Source organism: Pristis pectinata, chromosome 38 (assembly GCF_009764475.1).
Source record: "Pristis pectinata isolate sPriPec2 chromosome 38, sPriPec2.1.pri, whole genome shotgun sequence".
Taxonomy (NCBI): domain Eukaryota; kingdom Metazoa; phylum Chordata; class Chondrichthyes; order Rhinopristiformes; family Pristidae; genus Pristis; species Pristis pectinata.
In genome coordinates, this window is record NC_067441.1 from 3,644,742 (window position 1) to 3,668,551 (window position 23,810).

Genomic DNA, 23,810 nt, shown 5'->3' on the forward strand with positions numbered 1-23,810 from the left:
AGCCCCCATGCCTAAACCCACCCTCCTCCCCCACCTGCCCATCATCTCCCACCTCACCTGGTTCCACCAATCACCTTCCAGCCCCCATGCCTAAACCCGCCCTCCTCCCCCACCTGCCCATCATCTCCCACCTCACCTGGTTCCACCAATCACCTTCCAGCCCCCATGCCTAAACCCGCCCTCCTCCCCCACCTGCCCATCATCTCCCACCTCACCTGGTTCCACCAATCACCTTCCAGCCCCCATGCCTAAACCCGCCCTCCTCCCCCACCTGCCCATCATCTCCCACCTCACCTGGTTCCACCAATCACCTTCCAGCCCCCATGCCTAAACCCGCCCCTCCTCCCCCACCTGCCCATCATCTCCCACCTCACCTGGTTCCACCAATCACCTTCCAGCCCCCATGCCTAAACCCGCCCCTCCTCCCCCACCTGCCCATCATCTCCCACCTCACCTGGTTCCACCAATCACCTTCCAGCCCCTGCCTCGTCCCTCCCTCTCATTCCTGATGCAGGGTCCCGACCCGGGACATCGACGACCCCTCTGCCTCCACAGACGCTGCCCGACCCGCTGGCTTCCTCCAGCAGATTGTGTGTTGCTCCAGGTTCCAGCGTCCGCCGTCTCTCGTGACCCCGACTGTGTGCGAGAAGTTTGGTTAGCCCGTGTGCTTCACACGTGTTGCGTGTGCGTAATGTGTCGAGGCCTCGGTGCAGCGTGTGAATCCCACCCTGGCCTGTGGCCCATTGGCTGACTGGGGGAGCGCGGGGGTGCCGATTGGGAAAGGAATAGCCAATCGGCAGAGACCCACAGGTGTCCAATCAGAGGAGAGAGGAGGGGAGGGGAGGAGAGGGAGGGGGGAAGGGGAGGGAGGGGGAGGGGAGGGAAGGAGAGGGCGGGGGAGGGGAGGGGGGAGAGGGGGAGGGGAGGGGGAGAGAGGGAAGGGAAGGAGGAAGAGAGGGAGGGAAGGGGAGGGAGGGCTGATGGCAGGGTGGACGGGGAAGTAAGAGAGGAGTGCGAGAGGGGAGGGGGTGAGGAGTGGGGGAAGGAGTGACAGAGGGAGGGAGGGGGCAAGGGCAGAGCAGTGGGGGGGGGGGACAGAGGTCACATACTTGACTCCTGGCTGCCCCCTCCCCCATGTTTAACCTTCACCAGGCCTGGAGTATCCTGTGCACAGGAGGCCGAGGCGAGGGGGGGGGGGGTGGGATGGAGGGAGGAGGTGGGGGCCACAAACACTCGGGCCTGGAGACAGACTGAAGCCTGCGGCCGGGGTGCCGAGTCCTCCCCTCCCCCTCCATCCGCCACACTTCCTGCCAGCTGAGAGTCAATCAAGGCCTCTTTGTTGGAGAGGGAGCAGCCGGCAGCTGTTGCTGCCTGCCATTAACTCCCGACACACAAGGAGCTCTTTGAGCCCGAGGGGTCTATTGTCAGGGGACCATTCCGCCCATCGAACGGCCGCTGTTAGACCCGGTGACAGGCGTCTCCGTGGTCACGGGGCCCACCGTAGGCCTGGTCTGCACGAGGCCTCGGACCGGTGTCCACGGGTTGGAAGTAGCTCCCCTCCTCGTCTCCCGAGGCAGGGGTTTAGCCCAGAGGGGCAGCACATTCTGGGAGGCTGTACCGAGGGCACGGGAGGATTCCAGTGTCCCACCGCGACCAATCTCCAGGACGCGAGGGCCGATGAACAGGCGGCTGAAGTGAAATAAAACCAGAGCCTTTCTTGGCCGGATCCCAGCTCTGCCACTGGCCCAAAGGTCTCAAACAGGCCCCTGCCAGTTCCATAGGGATCGGAGTCCGGAATGGCTGAGGGTCGGGGAGGTTAGGTGACAGAAACAGGCTCTTCAGCCCTCTGCTTGGTGCTGGGGGGGGGGGGGTCTGTCCACACCCACCCTGTCTCCCCCCCCTCCCACCCCACCATCCCCCAAGTCCCCCTCTCCAATACTCACCCACCGACCCCTCCCTGCGGGACGGGGTTCCCCACTCCCTGCGTGCAGGGCTATCTCTCATGAATTCCTGGCCCGGTTGATCGGGAACTGCCCTGGATTCCCGCCCCCTGCTTGTGGTCTCCACCGGGGGCAGGAACACCATCCGCAGAGCCAACTCCTTCCTGGTAAGGGGTCCACCACTCAGAACCGTGCGCACGCTGTCTGTTTGGAGCTTGCAGGGGCTCTGTGACCGTGTGGGCTTCCCGATTTTATGGAACATGGAACAGTCCAGCACAGGAACAGGCCCTTTGGCCCACAATATCTGTGCTGAACACCATGTCAAATTAACTAAATCCCTTCTGCCTGTATGTAGTCTATGCCTCTCCATTCCCTGCACATTCATGTGTCTAACAGCCTCACTGTCTCTGCCTCCACCACCACCCCTGGCAGCCCGTTCCAGGCACCCACCGCTTTCTGTGGAAAAAAACCTGGCCCACACATCTCCCTTGCACGTGCTGACGTTGGAGAGGGTTTAGAGAAGATTCACTGGAATGATTCCAGGAACGAAAGGGTTAACATATGAGGAAGGTTTGATGGCTCTTGGGCTGTACTCCTTGGAGTTCAGAAGAACAAGGGGGGAACCTCATAGAAACATTTCGAATGTTAAAAAAGGCCTGGACAGAGTAGATGTGGCAAAGTTGTTCCCCATGGTAGGGGAGTCTAGTACAAGAGGGCATGACTTCAGGATTGAAGGGCGCCCATTCAGAACAGAGATGCGGAGAAATTTCTTTAACCAGAGGGCGGTGAATCTGTGGAATTTGTTGCCACAGGCAGCTGTGGAGGTCAAGTCATTGTGTGTATTTAAGGCAGAGATTGATAGGTATCTGAGTAGCCAGGGCATCAAAGGTTATGGTGAGAAGGTGGGGGAGTGGGGCTAAGTGGGAGAATATATCAGCTCATGATAGAATGGCGGAACAGACTCCATGGGCCGAATGGCCAACCTGCTTTGTCTTATGGTCTTAAACTTGCCCCCTCTCATCCTAAATCTATGCCCTCTGGTATTAGACATTTCCACCATGAACACAGATAGAAATCTGTGTCTCTCATAATTTTATAAACCTCTATCAGGTCTCCCCTCAGCCTCCGCCACTCCAGAGAAAACAACCCAAGTTTGTCCAACCTCTCCTTATAGCTCATGCCCTCTAATCCATGCAGCATCCTGGTGAACCTCTTCTCCAAAGCCTCCACATCTTTCTTGTAATGGGGGTGACCAGAACTGCACGCAATACTCCCAGTGCGGCCTCACCAACGTTTCTTCCCATGTTCCGACGACGTGTGGGGTTGGTGGGTTAATTGGCTGCTGTAAATTGCCCCCGGTGTGTGGGTGAGGGGTAGAATCTGGGGGGAGTTGATGGGAACGTGGGGGAGAGTGAATAGGGTGATTGGTACGGGCTCTGTGGGCCAAAGTTGTACCTCTCTGACTGTACAGTGTGTTGGCGAGACCTCACCTGGAGTACCAGGAACTATTTTTGGAGTCCATATTAATGGACAGATCTACTTGCAATGGGGGCAGTGCAGAGATGGTGGGTTGGGAGCAAGGTGTTGATGTGTGGAGGGAAGGTGAAAGGTTGGGAGGTGATCTTATTGGGGTGTGTAATATCCTGAGGGGGCTTTGTTGAGAGGACGTCTGTCCTAGTGGGCGTATCTGGAACTAGGCAGTTTAGACCATCCATTGCACTTTGGGAAGACAAACCAGGGTAGGACTTTCACAGTGAACGGTAGGGCCCTGGGGAGTGTTGTAGAACAGAGGGAGCTTACAGTACAAGTACATAGTTCCTTGAAAGTGGCGTCGCAGGTAGACATGGTGGTGAAGAAGGCGTTTGGCGCGCTGGCCTTCGTCAGTCAGGGCACTGAGTATAAAAGTTGGGAGGTTATGTTGCAGTTGTACAAAATGTTGGTGAGGCTGCATTTGGAATAGTGCGTTCAGTTTCGGTCACTCTGCTATAGGAAAGATGCCACTAAGCTGGAAAGAGTGTGGAGGAGATTTACGAGGATGTTGCCGGGACTCAGAGGGACTGAGTTATGGAGGTTGAGCAGGTTGGGACTCTCATTGGAGTGTAGGAGAATGAGGGGTGACCTTATAGGGGTGTGTAAAATCATGAGGGGCATAGATAAAATGAATGCGCACAGTCTTTTCCCCAGCGAATCAAAAACCAGAGGGCACAGGTTTAAGGTGAGAGGGGAGAGATTTAATAGGAACCTGAGGGGCAACTTTTTCACCCAGAGGGTGGTCAGTATGTGGAACGAGCTGCCAGAGGAAGTGGTTGAGGCAGGTACAGTAACAACATTTAAAAGACATTTGGACAGGTCCATGGATAGGAAAGGTTTAGAGGGATATGGACCAAATTCAGGCAAATGGGACTGGCTTAGGTGGGAATCTTGGTCGGCACGGACCGGTTGGGCAGAAGGGCCCGTTTGCGTGCTGTATGAGACTATTTCAGATGGAGATACGAAGAGTTTCCACGAGAACCTTCAGTTCTCAGGAAAACCTCCATATCTCCAGGGAACGAGGGAGGCCGTGTCGGGGAGTTCAATCAACACCACCATCAGAGCCATTTTTTGGTTCGTGGGCTCTGGGGAACTGGCGGCAAGATGGAGCCGAGGCCAAGATCCAATCTGCCACTTTTTTACTGAACGGTGGGACAGGCCCGAGGGGCCAAGTGGCCAATTGGTGCTCCTGTTCCTATCACTGCCCTGGGACGTCATCTCTCGGAGACTGGGCCGGAACTGGGGCTTGGGACCTTCTTGCTGAGCATCATGTGGGCTGTGGCTTTCCTGTCCCAGAGCAGGGCTGTGTGAGTAGCAGCAGGCGATGAGCGGATATCCCGTGACTCCACCATGTGTCAGCAGGAAATGACTTGTTAGGCTGGCTCCTGGGGCAAGGACTGATTCACTGGTGAAGTATTCACCAGACACATGTTCCCGAGGTGCAGAGACCAGCAAAACGTTTCCCCTGAACCGTCACACGCTCCTGGGGTCAGACACAGAATGAAGCTCCCTCCACATCGTCCCGTCACACGCTCCTGGGGTCAGACACAGAGTGAAGCTCCCTCTACACCGTCCCATCACACACTCCCAGGGTCAGACACAGAGTGAAGCTCCCTCCACACCGTCCCGTCACACGCTCCCGGGGTCAGACACAGAGTGAAGCTCCCTCCACACCGTCCCATCACACACTCCCAGGGTCAGACACAGAGTGAAGCTCCACACCGTCCCATCACACACTCCCGGGGTCAGACACAGAGTGAAGCTCCCTCCACACCGTCCCATCACACACTCCCAGGGTCAGACACAGAGTGAAGCTCCCTCTACACCGTCCCATCACACACTCCCAGGGTCAGACACAGAGTGAAGCTCCCTCCACACCGTCCCGTCACACACTCCCGAGGAGACATTATGAGACTCCCACTCCCACTGTGTCCCAGTAGAACACACCCCATGGGTCAAAACAGATTCCATCTCCAAGCAGAGGTGGTCGCTATCCAGGTCGACAAGCAAGGTTTCTCAACGGTGAGAGAGAGCAACACGCTGACCCTCACTGGGGGACGGGTCCCACACGCACACACTGACCCTCACTGGGGGACAGGTAACTCTTCGAAAAGGGAACTCCCCACATTACCTTGACCCTACTGAAGAATGCTCAGTCATTAAGGGAGTACAGCTCCTGTGTCCTTGCTGGCAGTGTGTGCTACAGACTATTTTTCCCACACTTGGGCAGGGTTATGGACCAGTGGGGGACGGGAATAATTTTTAATGAGTAATTTCACAAACAAAGATCAGGAGCTGGAAAAATTGTTCCTGTTTACACTTATACAAGAAGATTGCAGTTTACAGACAGCCCCTAGCAGCCATCCGGTGGACAAGCCTGCTCCCTGCTGTCGGATCGAGTGAATGACAGGTGGGGATCTGCGCACAGACTGATCCCATGGAATTAATTCCAGGAGGAACAAACCTCCTCAGGGAATCAGCTTGCGGTGAACACCTCCCAAGGCAGGACTCTGTCTCAGCACGGAGTTTGGGCAGTTTGAAGCCGGAGAGAGGAGCAGAGGGGGTTTGGGAGGGAATCGCTCAACGGGACGCAAGCAGCTGCGGGAATGGGGGGGGGGGGGGGTCACAGAGATGGGGAGGGGTGTAGGGGCGGGGGGGGGGGTCACAGAGATGGGGAGGGGTGTAGGGGCCGGGGGGGGGGTCACAGAGATGGGGAGGGGTGTAGAGGCCGGAGGGGGTTACAGAGACAGGGAGGGGTGTAGGGGCCGGAGGGGGTTACAGAGACGGGGAGGGGTGTAGGGGCCGGAGGGGGTTACAGAGACGGGGAGGGGTGTAGGGGCCGGAGGGGGTTACAGAGACGGGGAGGGGTGTAGGGGCCGGAGGGGGTTACAGAGACGGGGAGGGGTGTAGGGGCCGGAGGGGGTTACAGAGACGGGGAGAGGTGTAGGGGCCGGAGGGGGTTACAGAGACGGGGAGGGGTGTAGGGGCCGGAGGGGGTTACAGAGACGGGGAGGGGTGTAGGGGCCGGAGGGGGTTACAGAGACGGGGAGGGGTGTAGGGGCCGGAGGGGGTTACAGAGACGGGGAGAGGTGTAGGGGCCGGAGGGGGTTACAGAGACGGGGAGGGGTGTAGGGGCCGGAGGGGGTTACAGTGACGGGGAGGGGTGTAGGGGCTGGAGGGGGTCACAGAGACGGGGAAGTGTTGAGGAACAGGACAGTTTGATCCGGGACACGGGAGCAGCAGAATTTGGGATGAGCTCAACATTCCGGAGAGTGGAAGCAGGATAACTCAGGAACAGCGAGCCCGGGGGTGTGGGAGGAGGGACTGGGAGACACGGATGGTGGGGGGGGGTGGGGACAGGGTGACAACAGACCCCGCAACCCTCAGCCTCCTCCCACAACCCCGGTGTCGAACCGCCGACCGTCGCCCCCACTGCACGAGCCGGTTGGGGAGGGGGGTGATTCCCTGCCCCAGGGGTCCCGGCAAGGGAGGGGAGGGTGTGACCAAGGTTGCCTACAGCTCCGACCGTCTCTCGATCTTCAGCAGTTCCACCTCGAAGACCAGGGTCGCTCCGCCTGGGGGTGGGAGGGAACGAGAAGCGGGGTTAACGAGCGATCATGGGACATGGCCACTGCTTCCCCCCAACCACACCCCCGGCTATTGGACCATGGGGGCATCACCACCCGCGCAACTTCCCAGTTTGCTCCGGTGTGCAGATGCGGTCCATGCACAGGCAAAACCAATCACAGACACACGGACCAAAGGAAATCGCAGGCACGGGTGTGAGCAACCACATCAACTACAGGTGCACCCACACAATGACTACAGGTGCACACACAGTGACTACAGGCGCACATTCACTCACAAAGCTGCAGTCGCACACACGGACATGAACTACAGGCTACAGGCGCACACGTGGGCACAAACTGGAGGCACACACTCAGACTACAGGTGAATGCACAGGCACAAACTACAGGCACACACATGGGCACAAACTACAGGGCCCAGCCACCAACTACAGGCGCACACGTGGACACAATCTACAGGGCACACTCATGAATTGCAGGCGCACAGACGGGCTCGAACTACAGGTGCCCACTCATGGGCAAAAACTATAGGGCACACTCACAAACTACAGGTGCACACACGGGCACAAACTACAGGGTGCACTCATGGACTACAGGCGCACATATGGGCACAAACTACAGACACCCACTCATGAACTACAGGTGCATGCACAGGCACAAACTACAGGGTGCACTCATGGACTACAGGCGCACATGTGGGCACAAACTACAGGCACATGAACCACAGGCACATGCTCACACAAACCACAGGCGCGCATTCATGGACTACAGGTGCATGCACGAACTACAGGCATGCGCTCACTGAGCTGCAGACATGGGTGTGCACACAACGTCTACAGGTGCATGCACAGCAACTACAGGCGCACATGCACAAGCACAGATGTACGTAAACATACAAAATGCATCCACGGAATACCCTGACAATGGGAGCCGGTGTGAACGGCTGGCGTGCGCGGAGATGGAGGAGCTGCCGGTGAACCCAGCCTTTCGGTCGCTGGGCAGCAGGTACAAGAGGTCACCGGGTCACGGGGAAGGTGGGGGGGGGGGGTGTGGGATGTTAGTGTTCGGCTGCTCTTACCTGGGATCTTGGGTGGGGCCCCTCGGTCGCCATACCCTAAAGGAAAGAGCGGACATGTCAGTGGCAATGTGCAGCCAGGTGGGGGAGAGAAATAGGGAGGGAGAGGTGAGGGGGGTAGGGAGGGAGGAGGGGAGGGGGTGGGGGGGGTTGAGAGGGGGAGTGGGGAAGTGGGGGGGGTTGAGAGGGGGAGTGGGGAAGTGGGGGCTGGGTATCCAGGGAGGGGCTTGGAGACAGACCCAGGCCCTGGGAGTGGGGAATCCACAGCTGAGGGCCAGCCCTCCACCACCCCCACCCAACCCCCACCACCGACACACCTACCCAGCTCGGACGGAATCACCAGTTTCCTCTTCTCCCCCTCACACATCCTGGAAAAATGGAAAGAGGGTCAGTGTGGGGGGTGGGGGTGTCTGATGTACCCCTCCCCATCCTCCCCCCTCCCCCACCACACCCCCCATCCTTGCCCCCCCACCACACACCCCTCCCCCCTCCGTCCTCCCCTCCCCCTCCCCCACAGCCCCGACACCCCAGCAGCCCCCGACACCCCAGCAGCCCCTCCCCACACACCCCAGCAGCCCTCCCCCACAGCCCCCACTTACCCCAGCAGCCCCTCCCCTGCCCCACAGCCCCCACTTACCCCAGCAGCCCCTCCCCCTGCCCCACAGCCCCCACTTACCCCAGCAGCCCCTCCCCTCCCCCACAGCCCCCACTTACCCCAGCAGCCCCTCTGCTCCCCCACAGCCCCCACTTACCCCAGCAGCCCCTCCCCCTGCCCCACAGCCCCCACTTACCCCAGCAGCCCCTCCCCCTGCCCCACAGCCCCCACTTACCCCAGCAGCTCCTCCCCTCCCTCACAGCCACCACTTACCCCAGCAGCCCCTCCCCAGCCCCACAGCCCCCACTTACCCCAGCAGCCCCTCCCCCTGCCCCACAGCCCCCACTTACCCCAGCAGGCCCTGGTCCCAGCCTTTGATGACCTGCCCGGTGCCCAGGGTGAAGGTGAAGGGGGTCCCGCGGGGGATGCTGCTGTCGAACTCTGTCCCATCCTCCAGCTTCCCCTGGGGGGGGGGGGGGGGGGATGCGGCCCGTCAGTGCTGGGGTCAAACAGGAACCCACCCCCCCCACACAAACACACACACCCCCCACCGCCCCCATATGCACACACAAACATCCCACCAACCCACCACACACACACCCCCCTCCCTATTACGTACACACAGGACACACACCCTCACACATAAACACACCCCCAGACACACACACTCTCACTCTCACACACACACGCAGACTTGCACGCACAAACTCACACCCCAGGGCAGGCTCACGCGCGAATACACGCACTCCACAGGCTCGCACACACAGCAGGCCCGTGTGATTCTGCACACTCCCAGCTGGCACTCTTGTGTGTACACACACACCCTGCAGGGTCACCCACACACCTGGGCACACCCTACACACATCTGCGCACGCTCACACCCAGCCGGCACACCCGTGCATTTCCACACTCTCACCGATGCACTATGGAACTCACGGAATCACGCTCATGTCTGATGCACCCTGCACGCTCAGCTCCCGGGACATCTCCCCCCCGGTGTACCCCGCCCCCGGGAGCGGTCCCTCACCGTATAGTGCATGTGCAGCGTGTCGCTCTTGCGGGACCTGATGGGGCAGTTGTCCACCCGCTTCTTGATGCCGATCTGCAGCTTCTTCTTCTCACCGTCGCCGTGGGAGCGGGAGCTGAGTGCACTCAGCAGCAGAGTGAGGAGGGACAGTGCCAGGTCCGGCTTCATGGCACCGCACGCTGTAAACCAAGGCTCCGGGGTCAGGCACCTCCCCAGTGTAGACCCCAGTGTGGACCGCCCTCCCCGGCTATAAACCAAGGCACCTCCCCAGTGTAGACCCTCCTCCCCAGCTATAAACCAAGGCTCCGGGGTCAGGCACCTCCCCAGTGTAGACCCCCCTCCCCAGCTATAAACCAAGGCTCCAGGGTCAGGCACCTCCCCAGTGTAGACCCCAGTGTGGACCGCCCTCCCCGGCTATAAACCAAGGCACCTCCCCAGTGTAGACCCCCCTCCCCAGCTGTAAACCAAGGCTCCGGGGTCAGGCACCTCCCCAGTGTAGACCCCCCTCCCCAGCTATAAACCAAGGCTCCGGGGTCAGGCACCCCAGTGTAGACCCCAGTGTGGACCGCCCTCCCCGGCTATAAACCAAGGCACCTCCCCAGTGTAGACCCCCCTCCCCAGCTGTAAACCAAGGCTCCGGGGTCAGGCACCTCCCCAGTGTAGAGCCCAGTGTGGACCGCCCTCCCTGGCTATAAACCAAGGCACCTCCCCAGTGTAGACCCCCCTCCCCAGCTATAAACCAAGGCTCCGGGGTCAGGCACCTCCCCAGTGTAGACCCCAGTGTGGACCGCCCTCCCCGGCTATAAACCAAGGCACCTCCCCAGTGTAGACCCTCCTCCCCAGCTATAAACCAAGGCTCCGGGGTCAGGCACCTCCCCAGTGTAGACCCCCCTCCCCAGCTATAAACCAAGGCTCCGGGGTCAGGCACCTCCCCAGTGTAGACCCCAGTGTGGACCGCCCTCCCCGGCTATAAACCAAGGCACCTCCCAAGTGTAGTCCACCCTCCCCAGCTATAAACCGAGGCTCTGGGGTCAGGCACCCTGCCCAGGGCTGGCACAGCAGGTAGAGCAGCTGCCTCACAGATCCACAGACCCGGGTTTGATCCTGACTTCCGGCGCTGTGTGTGTGTGGGTGTGTGTTTGTGTGTGTGTGTGTGTGTGTGGGGTGTGTGTGGTGTGTGTGGGTGTTTGGGGGGGTGTCTGTGTGTGGGTGTGTGTGGGGGGGGTGTCTGTGTGTGGGGGGGGTGTGTGTGTGGGTGTGGGTGTTTGTGTGTGGGGGAGGGGTGTGTCTGTGTGTGGGGGGTGTCTGTGTTTGTGTGTGTGTGTGGGGGGGGTGTTTGTGTGTGGTGTGTCTGTGTGGTGTGCCTGTGTTTGTCTGTGTGTGTGGGGTGTGCCTGTGTGTGGTGTGTCTGTTGTGTGTGTGTGTGTGGGGGGGGGTGTGTGTGTCTGTGTTTGTGTGGTGTGTGTGTGTGTTGTATGTATGTGTGTGGGGTGTCTGTGTGTGGTGTGTCTGTGGGGTCTGTGTGTGTGTGTGGGGGGGGTGTCTGTGTGTGGTGTGTCTGTGGGGTCTGTGTGTGGGGGGGGTGACTGTGTGTGGTCTGTCTGTGTGTATGTGGGGTCTGTGTGCGTGTGTGTGGGGGGGTGTCTGTGTGTGGTGTCTTTGGGGTCTGTGTGTGTGTGGGGGGGGGTGTCTGTGTGTGGTGTGTCTGTGGGGTCTGTGTGTGTGTGGGGGGGGTGTCTTTGTGTGGTGTGTCTGTGTGTATGTGGGGTCTGTGTGTGTGTCTGTGTGTGTGGGGGGGTGTCTGTGTGTGGTGTGTGTGTGTTGTATGTATGTGTGGGGGGGTGTCTGTGTGTGGGGTGTGTGTGTGGGGTGTGCGTGTGTGTGTGTGGGGGGTGTCTGTGTGTGTGTCTGTGTGTGTGGGGGGGTGTCTGTGTGTGGTGTGTGTGTGTTGTATGTATGTGTGGGGGGGTGTCTGTGTGTGGGGTGTGTGTGTGGGGTGTGCGTGTGTGTGTGTGGGGGGTGTCTGTGTGTGTATGTGGGGTCTGTGTGTGTGTGTGTGTGTGGGGGGGGTTGTCTGTGTGTGGTGTGGGGTCTGTGTGTGTGTGTGTGGGGGTTGTCTGTGTGTGGTGTGTCTGTGTGGGGTGTGCGTGTGTGTGTGTGGTGTGTCTGTGTGTATGTGGGGTCTGTGTGTGTGTGTGCGTGTGGGGGGGGTGTCTGTGTGTGGTGTGTGTGTGTGGGGGGTGTGCGTGTGTGTGTGTGGGGGGTGTCTGTGTGTGTATGTGGGGTCTGTGTGTGTGTGTGTGTGGGGTCTGTGTGTGTGTGTGTATGTGGGGTCTGTGTGTGTGTGTGTGTGGGGTGTGCGTGTGTGGAGTTTGCACCTTCTCCCTGTGACCACGTGGGTTCCCCAGATGCTCCAGTCCCCTCCCTCCCCACATGCCAACAACGTGCAGGGTTGGTGGGTTAATTGGCCCCTGGGCTGTGGCTGAGGGCTGGGATCTAGGGCAATGATGGGTAGGTGGGGGGGGGGAACGAAAAGGATGAGGATAAGATTAGTGCAAGTGGGTGTCTCAGTGGTCGCAGAGTCTCGATGGGCTGAAAGGCCTGTTTCCGTTCTGGATCTCTCCATGACAGGAGAGGTGTCGAGGTGGGAGAGTCTCCAGTGTGGGGACAGAGTTACAGAATCGGGGAGCGGTCATCCATCATCTAACACTGAGCTGTGTTCGCAACCCCTCCTCTCACAGGGCGGTGTTCTCCGCCCCCCGAGGGTGCTGGAGGCCGGATCTCTGGAGATATTCAAGGTGGGGATCGATAAATATTTGAAAGATGAAGGGTTGTGGGGAACGAACACAGATCGCACCCACCCCTGGACATTCCCTCTTCTCCCCCCTCCCATCGGGCAGGAGATACAAAAGCCTGAGGGCACGTCCCACCAGGCTCAAGGACAGCTTCTACCCTGCTGTTATAAGACTATTGAGCGATAAGATGGACTGTTGACCTCACTATCTACCTCGTCGTGGCCCTTGCACCTTATTGTCTGCCTGCACTGCACTTTCCCTGTAACGGTAACACTTTATTCTGCATTCTGTTATTGTTTTCCCTTGTACTACCTCGATGCACTGATGTGATGAAATGATCTGTATGGATGGCATGCAAAAGTTTTTCACTGTACCTCAGTACATGTGGCAATACTAAACCAATTTACAGGGTGGGGTGTCTCCGGCAGTGGGAAAGTCTTGAACGTGGGGACAGAGTTACAGGATTAGGGAGCAGTCATTTAAAACAGGGGTGTGCAGAAACAACTTCTCTCAGAGAGCCGTGAGCCTCGGGAAATCTCTGCCCCCGAGAGTGGGGCAGAATCCGAATCAGGTTTATTATCACTGCCAAATGATGTGAGATCTGTTGTTCTGCGGCAGCAGTACAGTGCAAGATGTAAAAATTAGGCGGCATGGTAGTGTAGCGGTTAGCGTAACGCTATTACAGCGCCAGCGACCCGGGTTCAATTCCGGCCGCTGTCTGTAAGGAGTTTGTACGTTCTCCCCGTGTCTGCGTGGGTTTCCTCCGGGTGCTCCGGTTTCCTCCCACATTCCAAAGACGTACGGATTAGCAAGTCGTGGGCATGCTATGTTGGCGCCGGAAGCGTGGCGACACTTGCGGGCTGCCCCCAGAACACTCAACACAAAAGATGCATTTCACTGTGTGTCTCGATGTACATGTGACTAATAAAGAAATCTTATCTAAATTTCAAAATAAATAGTGTAAAGATAAAGGAATAACGAGGTAGGGTTCACGGATCGTTCAGAAATCTGATGGTGGAGGGGAAGAAGCTGTTCCTGAATCGCTGAGTGTGGGTCTTCAGGCTCCTGTACCCCCTCGCTGATGGTAGTAATGAGAAGAGGGCACGTCCCGGGTGGTGAGGGTCCTCAGTGACGGATGCCGCCTTCTCGATCATTGGAGGCCAGATCATTGGAGGTATTCAAGGTGGGAACAGATAAATATCTGAAGGGTTAGGGGTTGCGGGGAACTGGCAGAGGAGGGGAGTGGAGGCCAGCACAGGTCAGCCCCACTGACCGGCAGGGCAGAGCCCAGTCTCCTTGCCTGCCCTGAACTTGTCCCAGACTGTCGGAACTGAGGGAGGAGGATGGGCATTTGGTGCACAGCAAGATCCCACTAACTCCAGCACACCCACCCACCCCCAGGACGCTGTCTCCGCACTCACTCGCCACCTCCCCCGGGTTACGGGGGACACTCGGCGCCTCCCCCGGGTTACGGTGAGCACACTGGCCGCCTCCCCCGGGTTACGGTGAGCACACTGGCCGCCTCCCCCGGGTTACGGGGGACACTCAGCGCCTCCCCCGGGTTACGGGGGACACTCAGCGCCTCCCCCGGGTTACGGTGAGCACACTGGCCGCCTCCCCCGGGTTACGGTGAGCACACTGGCCGCCTCCCCCGGGTTACGGGGGACACTCGGCGCCTCCCCCGGGTTACGGTGAGCACACTGGCCGCCTCCCCCGGGTTACGGGGGACGCTCCCTCCCCACAGGTTCCCGCACGCCCACCCGGGCCGCCGGTTACACGCCGGTTTACACGACGGTTTACACGACGGTTACACACTCACTGTTCACACTGAATCGACTCTCGCTTCCCCGACCCGGAAGTCGATCCGGGGTCAGGACCGGCCCGTGGGCGGCAGCGCCGTCACCCGGACGGAGGCGGAACATCCGCCCCAGGGCGGAGCTCCACCGTGGGACCGAGGAGGCGCCCGCGAGCTCCGCCCTCGGTCCCACGACGCAGCTCCACTCTGGGACCGAGGAGGCGACCGGGAGCTCCGCCCTGGGACCGGGGAGTGGGGTGGTGAGTGGGGAGGAGGGCCTGGAGCTCCGCCGTGGGACCGAGGAGGCGTCTGGAAACTCCACCGTGGGACCATGGGCATCCGGCGGAGCTCCACCGTGGGACCAGGGGCAGAAAGGTTCCACCAAAGAGATGAAATAGTCTGGGTGGAGATCCAGGATTCTGGAAGATTAAATCCACTGGGAGTGAATCGTGTCTCATATGACATGAAACGTGTTGTTCTGCAGCAGCAGGTCAGGGCAAAAGGCATAAAATGTACGAGAAATTACAAATAATTACAGAGAGGAATAACGAGGCGGTGTTCATGGGTTCACGGACCGTTCAGGAATCTGACGGCGGAGGGGAAGAAGCTGTTCCTGAATCGCTGAGTGTGGGTCTTCAGGCTCCTGTACCTCCTCCCCAATGGTAGTAACCAGAAGGGGGCGCGTCCCGGGTGGTGAGGGTCCTTCGTGATACAGTAAATGGGAACTGGTGGGGTCAGCGGGAGTGCGGACGGTGGGGGTGAACGGGAAGGGGTGGGGTCCCCGTGGATGATGGGGGTGAACGGGAAGGGGTGGGGTCCCGTCGGGAGTGCGGACGATGGGGGTGAACGGGAAGGGGTGGGGTCCCGTTAGGAGTGCGGACGGTGGGGGTGAACGGGAAGGGGTGGGGTCCCGTTAGGAGTGCGGACGGTGGGAGTGAACGGGTAGGGGTGGGGTCCCGGTGGGAGTGAATGGGTAGGGGTGGGGTCCCGTTAGGAGTGCGGACGGTGGGAGTGAACGGGAAGGGGTGGGGTCCCGTTAGGAGTGCGGACGGTGGGGGTGAACGGGTAGGGGTGGGGTCCTGGTGGGAGTGAATGGGTAGGGGTGGGGTCCCGTTGGGGGCGTGGATGGTGGGAGTGAGCAATGTTTGGGTCCAGTACGATTGTGCACAATACGTGCAAAGTTTTGTCCCTGAAAGTTAACCAAAGACACAATTCCTCCAGTCAGACATTCCTTGACGAGAAACCTTTCCTGCTTTATTTCTACAGCTGACACACGGGTACAGGCGCAGTCCGACGTGCACGGATGGAGCGAACGCAGGGAGGAAGATCTCACTGGTCAGACAGTCCAAGGCCAGGTCGAGCTTCCTCTGGTGGGCAGCAGTGAACAGGCCAAACCCCACCCCCCCACCCCAGCTGAGCAGGGGCCGGAGAGACCCCCGCCAATCCCCGGGATGGAATGGGGAAAGGTGTTGGGGTGGTAGGGATGGATGGGGGTTCCCGTTTTCCAGGAATGCGGAGAGGGGAGGCAGCTGGTCTGGTTACACTGATGTAATTGGGCCAGCGGGGTAACACGTCCCTCCCCCACCCACCGGCGAAGACCCCCACCCTGGAGGGGTTTCCCAGGCCCCTCCCCAGCAGGCTGCTGGGATTGGTTGCCGCCCCACGGGACCGGGCTCTCTCCCCGCGGGTGGATCCCCCCCGGGGGTGGCAGAGTGTCCTGGGGGGGGGGGGGGGGTGGGGGTGGTGAACCGCGCCCCCCCCCCCCCCCAGCCCCCCTCAGTTTCAGGGGGCGTCCTCGTCAGCCTCGGCCAGGCTGGGTGAGTCGAGGAGCTGTGTGGGGAGTTCTAGCCCGTGCTCCGCCGCGTGCTGGCGCCAGCGGCTGTCGTCACACCGGTGGGTGAGGTAGCGCAGGTTCAGCTGCGCCTCGAACTGTCGCAGGTCCAACCAGCTCTGGAAATCCTGGGGTGGGGGGGGGGGGTGTGGTGGTAGGGGAGAGCAAGGGAGAGAGGGGAAGGAGAGAGAGACAGAAGGGGAAGGAGAGAGGGGGGGAGAGAGAGGGGGGGAGGGGGAGGGGGGGGAGGGAGGGGGAGAAAGGGAGAGATCACATCAGCTCGATTTAGTGCTACGTTAACTCCCCGGCAAGGAGTGGTTCGGGCAGTGAGGCACCCCCTCCCTGCACCCTCCCTGACCTCTGTCCGTGACCCCCTGCACCCTTACAACAAGGCCCAACACGACCTTGGGGTATGGCACCTCACAGCCTTCCGGACTCAATAGTGGACCCTCTGACCGTTGGTGACCCTCTCTGACCGCTGGTGACCCTCTCTGACTGCTGGTGACCCTCTCTGTACCAGGACTGGCTGCTTCTGTCAGTGGTTGTGGCTCAGACCGTCTCGATCAGGACTGCCTGACCGTCACTGCACTCTGTCCGTAACCGTAACACTACACTCTTTCACCGCCTCGATGTACTGATGCACGGAACCATGTGTCTGGGCGGCACGCAGACAAAAGCTTCTCACTGTACCTCGGTACGTGTGACAGTGAGAAACCATCTGCCCACGTCCCCCAGCCCGGCCAGTAGCATCGTGTAACACAAGGTGGAAGGTGTTAGTCCCCGCACACAGACCCTCTCACGGAGATTCCCGTTTTCCCCGTCCCTCCCTTCCCCACCCTCTCTGTGACCGAAAACTAAGTCACGAGAGATTCCGCAGCTGCTGGAATCTGGAACAACCCACACAAAACGCTGGAAGGACTCAGAGGGTCGGGCAGCATCCGTGGAGGGAAATGAACAGTCGATATTTCGGGTCGAGATCCTTCATCAGGACTGGAAACTAACTCGTGTTATACCATTCCCAGAGACTCGGACCCGGAAACGCGAACAGTTTCCCCCTCCACGGGCGCCGCCTGACCCGCTGAGTGTTTCCAGCATTTTCTGCCTTCGTTCCAAGGGACACGGAGAACGAGCTCCTCCTGTGTGGTGGGAATGGACAATAGATCTGCAGTGTCACAGAGGACTGAGAGTTCTTGTGCTAAGGAATGTTGGTGGACAGAGGGAACTTGGGGTCCAAGTCCATAGTCGAAGGTCCATAATCAAAGACCCCACCCACCCGGAACATTCTCTCTTCTCTCCTCTTCTATTGGGTAGAAGATACAGGAGCCTGAGGGCACGTACCACCAGACTTAAGGACAGCTTCTACCCCACTGTGATAAGACTATTGACCAGTTCCCTTATATGATGAGATGGACTCTGACCTCACGATCTACCTTGTTGTGACCTTGCACCTTATTGCACTGCACTTTCTCTGTAGCTGTGACACTTTACTCTGTACTGTTATTGTTTTTACCTGTACTACATCAATGCACTCTGTACTAACCCAACGTAACTGCACTGTGTAATGAATTGATCTGTACGATCGGTTTGCAAGACAAGTTTTTCACTGTACCTCAGTACAAGTGACAATAATAAACCAATACCAATAGTTCCCTGAAAGTGGTGACACAATTCCCCTCCATAGATGCTGCCTGACCTGCTGAGTCCCTCTAGCTTTGTGTGTGTGTGTTGTGACACGCTTGTCTTCAGGGGTCAGGGCAGAGAATATAAAAGTTGGGAGATTACGTTGCAACATTACAAACCACCTGGTGAGACCGCACTGTGTGCAGTTCTGGTCACCACACCGTAGGAAGGGTGTGCTTGCACTGGAGAGGGTGCAGAGGAGATCCACCAGGGTGTTGCCTGGATTGGAGGACTTTAGTTATGGGGAGAGATTGGACAAGCTGGGCTTGTTTTCCCTGGAGCGAAGGAGGCTGAGGGGTGACCCGAGGTTTATCAAATCATGAGGGGCGTAGAGAGAGTCTTTTTCCCGCAGTAGGGACACCAGAAACAAGAGGGCGCAGGTTGAAGGGGGTTAGAAGGGGATCGGAGGGGTAAGTTTGTGACGCAGAGAGTGGGTGATATCTGGATGGTGCTGCTGGTGGGGGGGGGGGGTGTCACTCTGCTTAAAGAGGGATTTAGTTTGCCCGTCTTCCGGGCTTACGTCCTGCGCGCGGGTGTCCTTGGAGAGGGAGCGCGTGCGTCTCCGCGGGCACCCTGGTTGGGTCCGCGCTCAGTGGGCCCCTCAGGGGATCGCGTGTGTCGTGGACGGTGAAAATGCGATTCTTCTCTGAAGTGTTGCGTGTGCGTATAGAACGTAGAACACAGAACACTACAGCACAGTACAGGCCCTTCAGCCCACAATGTTGTGCCAACATTTTATCCTGCTCTAAGATCTACCTAACCCTTCCCTCCCAGATAGCCCCCCATTTCTCTATCATTCATGTGTCTATCTAAGAGTCTCTTAAACATCCCTAATGTATCTGTCCCCACAACCTCTGCCGGCAGTGTGTTCCACACACCCACCACTCTCTGTGTAAAAAAAACTTACCCCTGACATCCCCCTTATACCTTCCTCCAATCACCTTTAAAATTTATGTCCCTACGTGTTAGCCATTGTCGCCCTGGGAAAAAGTCTCTGACTGTCCACTCGATCTATGCCTCTTATCATCTTGTACACCTCTATCAAGTCACCTCTCATCCTCCTCTCCAAAGAGAAAAGCCCTAGTTCGCTCAACCTATCCTCATAAGACGTGCTGTCCAATTCAGGCAACATCCTGGTAAAATCTCCTCTGCGCCCTCTCTAAAGCTTCCACATCCTTCCTATAATGAGGCGAGGCAGAACTGAACACAATACTCCAAGTGTGGTCTAACCAGAGTTCTACAGAGCTGCAACATCACCTCGTGGCTCTTGAACTCAATACCCCGACTAATGAAGGCCAACGCTCCATACACCTTCTTAACAACCCTATCGACCTGCGTGGCAACCTTGAGGGATCTATGGACGTGGACCACAAGATCCTCCACACTGCTAAGAGTCCTGCCATTACCCTTGTATTCTGCCTTCAAATTCGATCTCCCGAAGTGTATCACTTCACACTTTTCCGGGTTGAACTCGGATGACGAGTGTTTAGCGGGTGTTAGTTAGTGTTATTGTTGTAGTTATGAAGGTGCATAGTTTGTTTTATTCTATTTTCTGTACTAGCTGCAGTGTATTGACACCGGATGTCCTCTTGTAGTGCTTTTAGCTAATAAACGGTTTATATATTAAAAAAGGAGGGATTTAGACAGACGCTTGAATGGGCAAGATGTAGAGGGTTGAGGTCCTAACGCAGGCAAACGGGATTGGCGGAAGGGTCGGTACGGACAGGCTGGGCCAATTGGCCTGTGCCTAGATCCCTCTTGTGACTCCGATATTCCCGGCTTTACGAGGTGAGGCTGTGCCGTGGAGTGACGTTGTGGGGGGGTGGGGGGGGTGGTTGTGGGCTGGTTTACCTGGAGCCAGGGGTGACTCAGGGCTTTGTCCACACTGTAGCGTTTGCGAATCTTCACCTGCAGCAGGCTGTTGATCAGTTCGATGGCTGCGGAGAGAGAGCGGAGCAGGGGTGAGACCAGAGCAGCGGGGGAGAGGCTGCGGGGAAGAGTCCCAGGGACAGAGGCCCAGAGGTGTCTGTGGGACAGGACGAGTGGGCAGTGGGGGGAGGGGGCCCCGGGACAAGCTCCCCCAGGATCGCCCAGTGGCGGGTGGTCCCCGGGAAACGGAGCCCCAGACGCAGAGATGGGATGGGACCACACCTCCCCCCCCCCCCCCCCCCCCGTCCCCCTGACCCACCTGTGGGGGAGATCTCCTGCCAGGGCCGGGCAGGGTACATGAAGCTGGCGTTCTGGATCTGGTCGTTGATATCCTCGTCCTCGTTGAACGGGAAGGTGCCGCTGAGGCAGACGTAGATGATGACCCCCACCGACCACATGTCCAGCGAGCGGTTGTAGGCCCTGCTCTGGAGCACCTCGGGGGCCAGGTAGGCGGCCGTCCCCACCACCGACCGGCGGAATGACTTCTCCCCGATGATCCGCGCAAACCCGAAGTCGCAGAGCTTCACCTGTGGGGTGGGAGGGCTGGGGTTCAGGGTCAAAGATCACCGTCAACAAGTCAATGAAAAGATCCCCCTCCCTGCTTCCCTTCCCATTTCTCCACTCCTCCCCCCCCCCCCCCCCCCCCCCCGTTCCCATGGAGGACTTTTATTTTGGCAATTGAGGAAGAGCGGTGGCTGATCTGCGCACAGGAAGATCCCATAACTTCAAATGGGACAACTGGTGTGGTGGTTGATTGGGGGGGGGGGGGGATAAAACATTGGGGAAGTCGTGCAGTAAGGCGCTCCCTCCCCGCCCGCCCCTCACTCCCCTTTCCCTGGTATTTCCGAGCTCCCACTCCCAGGACCACTCTCCACGTTTGGACTTCCTCCCCGGAATCCTCTCCCGACGTCACCCCCCCCCCCCCCCCCCCCGAGGGGTTAAATGACCCCGATCCCTGACATTGCCAGGAATGCCACCCTCATTTCCTGAAATCACAGAAGTAAGTCTGCAGGTGCTGGAAATCTGGAAGTAAAGCAGAAAAGGGCGGGAAGTGCTCATCCCGAGTTTTCCCAACAATTCACGGATTGTTCCTTTCACCACGGAATCTCTGCTCCCAGTGCAATTCCTGGTTTATCAGCACAGGGCAGGGAGCCTTGTGAGCCTAACAGCGGGAATGTTGCTCCAAGTATCCAAATAAACTGCGGGATCACACCTGGGATTTTCCGGGATTCCCCAACATCGGGGGAGCAGCCAGTCTGACCTCGACCCCACCCTACCCCGTCTCCATGGTCCGGCCTGGAGTGGGGATGTGCAATGAATGCTGACATCCCCGGTGACGCCAATTCCTTGGGAATCAATTCCCGCTGAATCCGAACTGTTTCCAGAGTGGATCTCCCCCTCAGGGATCGGGCTCCAGAGGGTCTCCCTCCACCCTCTAACCCCGGCAGCGTCCAGCTGCGGGTCGTCCACCCCTCAGTGTAGGGTGGTTGGTCAGCACGGATTCGATGGGCTGAAGGGCCTGGCTCCGTGCCGTGTGCGAGGCCCCGATCCTCCCCCATTATTTGTAACTGCAGAGGGTGTCCCGATGGTTCACCCTCCCTGGGGGGGGGGGGGGGGGGGAGGGGAGGGGGCGAGAGGTGTGACCCCCCCCCCCCCTCCCTCAGGGCTCGGTCCATGGCGGTCAGCGCCCTCTTACCTGGGGGTAGGGGTCATCCGAGGCCAGCAGCACGTTCTCGGGCTTCAGGTCACAATGCACGATGTTCTTGGAGTGTAGGTAGCGGAGGGCTTCCAGTATCTGCAGGGGGAGGGAGAGAGAGAGAGAGAGTGGGGGGGGCGGGGAGGGAGGGAGAGGGAAGAGAGAGCTGCATTAGTACCTGGACACCATTCACCCCCCCACCCCAGTCTTGCCTCACCACTCCCCCCCCCACCCTCCCCCCAATAACTCCATTTACAAGTATTCATTCAGTCCATTCAGCCCCTCCAGCCTGGCCCACGATCGCAGCCCAATCGCTGCCTCGGCGCCAACTTCCTGCCCTCACCCTCCCCATCCAGGAATCTCCCCGTCCCTCTGGGCAACGGAGCCGGTGGAGCCTCTGCCTCCCGGCTCCGGGGGTTCGATCCCGACCTCCGGCGCTGTCTGTGCGGAGTTTGCACAGTCTCCCCGTGGGTTCCCCTCCCCCCCCCCCCGAATGTTCCGGTTCCCTCCCCTCCCACATCCCAACGACGTGCGGGGTCGGTGGGTAAATGGTGTGTGGGTGAGGGGGAGAATCTGGGGGCTGGGGGTGTGTGTGTGGAACTGCTGGGAACATGGGAAGTGAGAGATTGCTCCATCAGCCAGGACGTACTCGATGGGCTGAATGGCCTACATCATAAGAAGACGACGAGGAGGAGCTTCCAGAGCCCTCCAAGGGAAGAACTTGCTCCACCTCTTTGTTCCGAAGGCCCAACCTTGTTCTCCGTGATCCCTGCTTCCAGACTCCTCATTCCAGGAGACATCTGTGAAGCCGCGGTGGGGATTCTGTCGGTTTCAGCGAGGAACCCCTCTCGTCCTCTGGTGACCGGGGTCCATGGAGGTCCTGGTCTCGTTGGAGCAAGGGGTGGGGGGGCGGACTCGGTCCATTGCCCCATCTGGCCCATCTCCAACCCCATGCCCTCCCCATCCCACACTCTGGAAGCCCAGCCGCTCCCGTCTCCAGCAGCCCCAGAGTCTGTCAGCTCCAGGTCTGCAGAGAATGCTCCCCTCCCCCACCGCAGTCCCATTTGCCTGCATTATTCCCGTATCCCACCACACCTTTCCCATCCAACTCCCTGTCCAAAACCCCCATGTCAACACACACCCCGTCTGTGTGAAAAACTTACCCCTCAGGTCCCCTTTACTCTGGCCTGGGACGGCAATTCGAATGTGCAGGTACGTAAGAAGCTGCAGAGAGTAGTGGACTCAGCCCAATACATCACGGGCACATCCCTCCCCACCATCGGGAGTATCTACAGGAGGAGCTGCCTCAAGAAGGCAACATCCATCATCAAAGATCCCCACCATCCGGGCCGTGCCATCTTCTCACAGCTCCCATCGGGCAGGAGGTACAGAAGCCTGAAGTCCCCACACCACCAGGTTCAGGAACAGCTACTTCCCTTCAACCATTCGGTGCTTGAACCGACCGGCACAACCCTAATCACTGCCTCAGTACAGCAACACTGGGACCACTTTGCACTGCGATGGACTTCGTTTTTTTTTGTTCTAATTGTGTTCTTTCTTGTAAAATTTATGTTTTTCTTGTGAACGTTGTGTATGTGATGCTGTGCGGCTGTGATGCTGCTGCAAGGAAGTTTTTCACTGCACCGGTGCACACATGGACTTGTGCATCTGACAATAAACTCGACTTTGACTAAGTTCTTCCTCTCTCACCTTCCCCCAACCCCATTTTAAATAAAAGACTTTATTTCTACAGCACGGTAACAGACCCTTCCAGCCCAACAAGCCCGTGCTGCCCAATTACACCCACGTTAACCCACTAACCCGTAGGTCTTTGGAATGTGGGAGGAAACCGGAGCACCCGGAGGAAACCCGCGCAGACACGGGGAGAACATACAAACTCCTTACAGACAGCGGCCGGAATTGAACCTCGGTCACTGGCGCTGTGATAGTGTTATGCTCACCGCTACGCTACCGTGCCATCTCTAAACCAATCACAACACTGTCCCCTCTAACCAAACCCCTCTCGACCCTGCAGACAAACCTTGGCTTCGCCAGTCTGACCCTGGAGCTGAAATTCCCCTCTCAATTCATGCACTCTTCATGATCCATCAAGTCCGGCACCCTTAGTGTCCCGGTGAGGAGGTGGGGGTGAGCTGCCCCCTTGAACCGTGACAGTCCCTCTGGGGAGGGGCTCCCACGGTACTGTTGGGGAGGGAGTTCCAGGGTTCAGACCCAGTGACGGTGAAGGAACGGCGATATGTTTCCAAGTCGGGATGGCGGAGGGGAACCTGTGGGTGGTGGTGATCCCCCGCATCCACTGCCCTGTCCCC

At 58.7% G+C, this 23,810-nt stretch overlaps 2 protein-coding genes across 6 annotated transcripts in view; both read right to left on the minus strand.

Moving 5' to 3' along the window:
* Window positions 1-5,718: 5,718 nt before the first annotated feature.
* LOC127587099 (peptidyl-prolyl cis-trans isomerase FKBP2-like) overlaps window positions 5,719-23,810 on the minus strand; it is a 38,710-nt gene continuing 20,618 nt past the window's right edge. The window contains exons 1-6 of one of the 2 annotated variants that reach the window (XM_052045315.1): window positions 14,369-14,470; window positions 9,755-9,933; window positions 9,078-9,190; window positions 8,454-8,500; window positions 8,136-8,171; window positions 5,719-7,045 (exon numbers count right to left, since the gene is read on the minus strand). In XM_052045315.1, the coding sequence (XP_051901275.1) occupies window positions 6,984-7,045; window positions 8,136-8,171; window positions 8,454-8,500; window positions 9,078-9,190; window positions 9,755-9,922 (426 nt within the window). In that variant the 5' untranslated portion in view covers window positions 9,923-9,933; window positions 14,369-14,470 and the 3' untranslated portion in view covers window positions 5,719-6,983. Of the gene's footprint in view, window positions 7,046-8,135; window positions 8,172-8,453; window positions 8,501-9,077; window positions 9,191-9,754; window positions 9,934-14,368; window positions 14,471-23,810 lie in introns of those variants that run through there. The other variant, XM_052045317.1, reaches the window with a different exon arrangement.
* Window positions 16,117-23,810, minus strand: part of LOC127587097 (serine/threonine-protein kinase D3-like) — a 65,456-nt gene continuing 57,762 nt past the window's right edge. Inside the window, exons 15-18 of one of the 4 annotated variants that reach the window (XM_052045309.1) lie at window positions 21,481-21,579; window positions 20,044-20,311; window positions 19,707-19,792; window positions 16,117-16,303 (exon numbers count right to left, since the gene is read on the minus strand). In XM_052045309.1, coding sequence (XP_051901269.1) covers window positions 16,127-16,303; window positions 19,707-19,792; window positions 20,044-20,311; window positions 21,481-21,579 — 630 coding nt within the window. In that variant the 3' untranslated portion in view covers window positions 16,117-16,126. The remainder of the gene's footprint in view (window positions 16,304-19,706; window positions 19,793-20,043; window positions 20,312-21,480; window positions 21,580-23,810) is intronic. The other 3 variants (XM_052045310.1, XM_052045311.1, XM_052045312.1) reach the window with 3 other exon arrangements.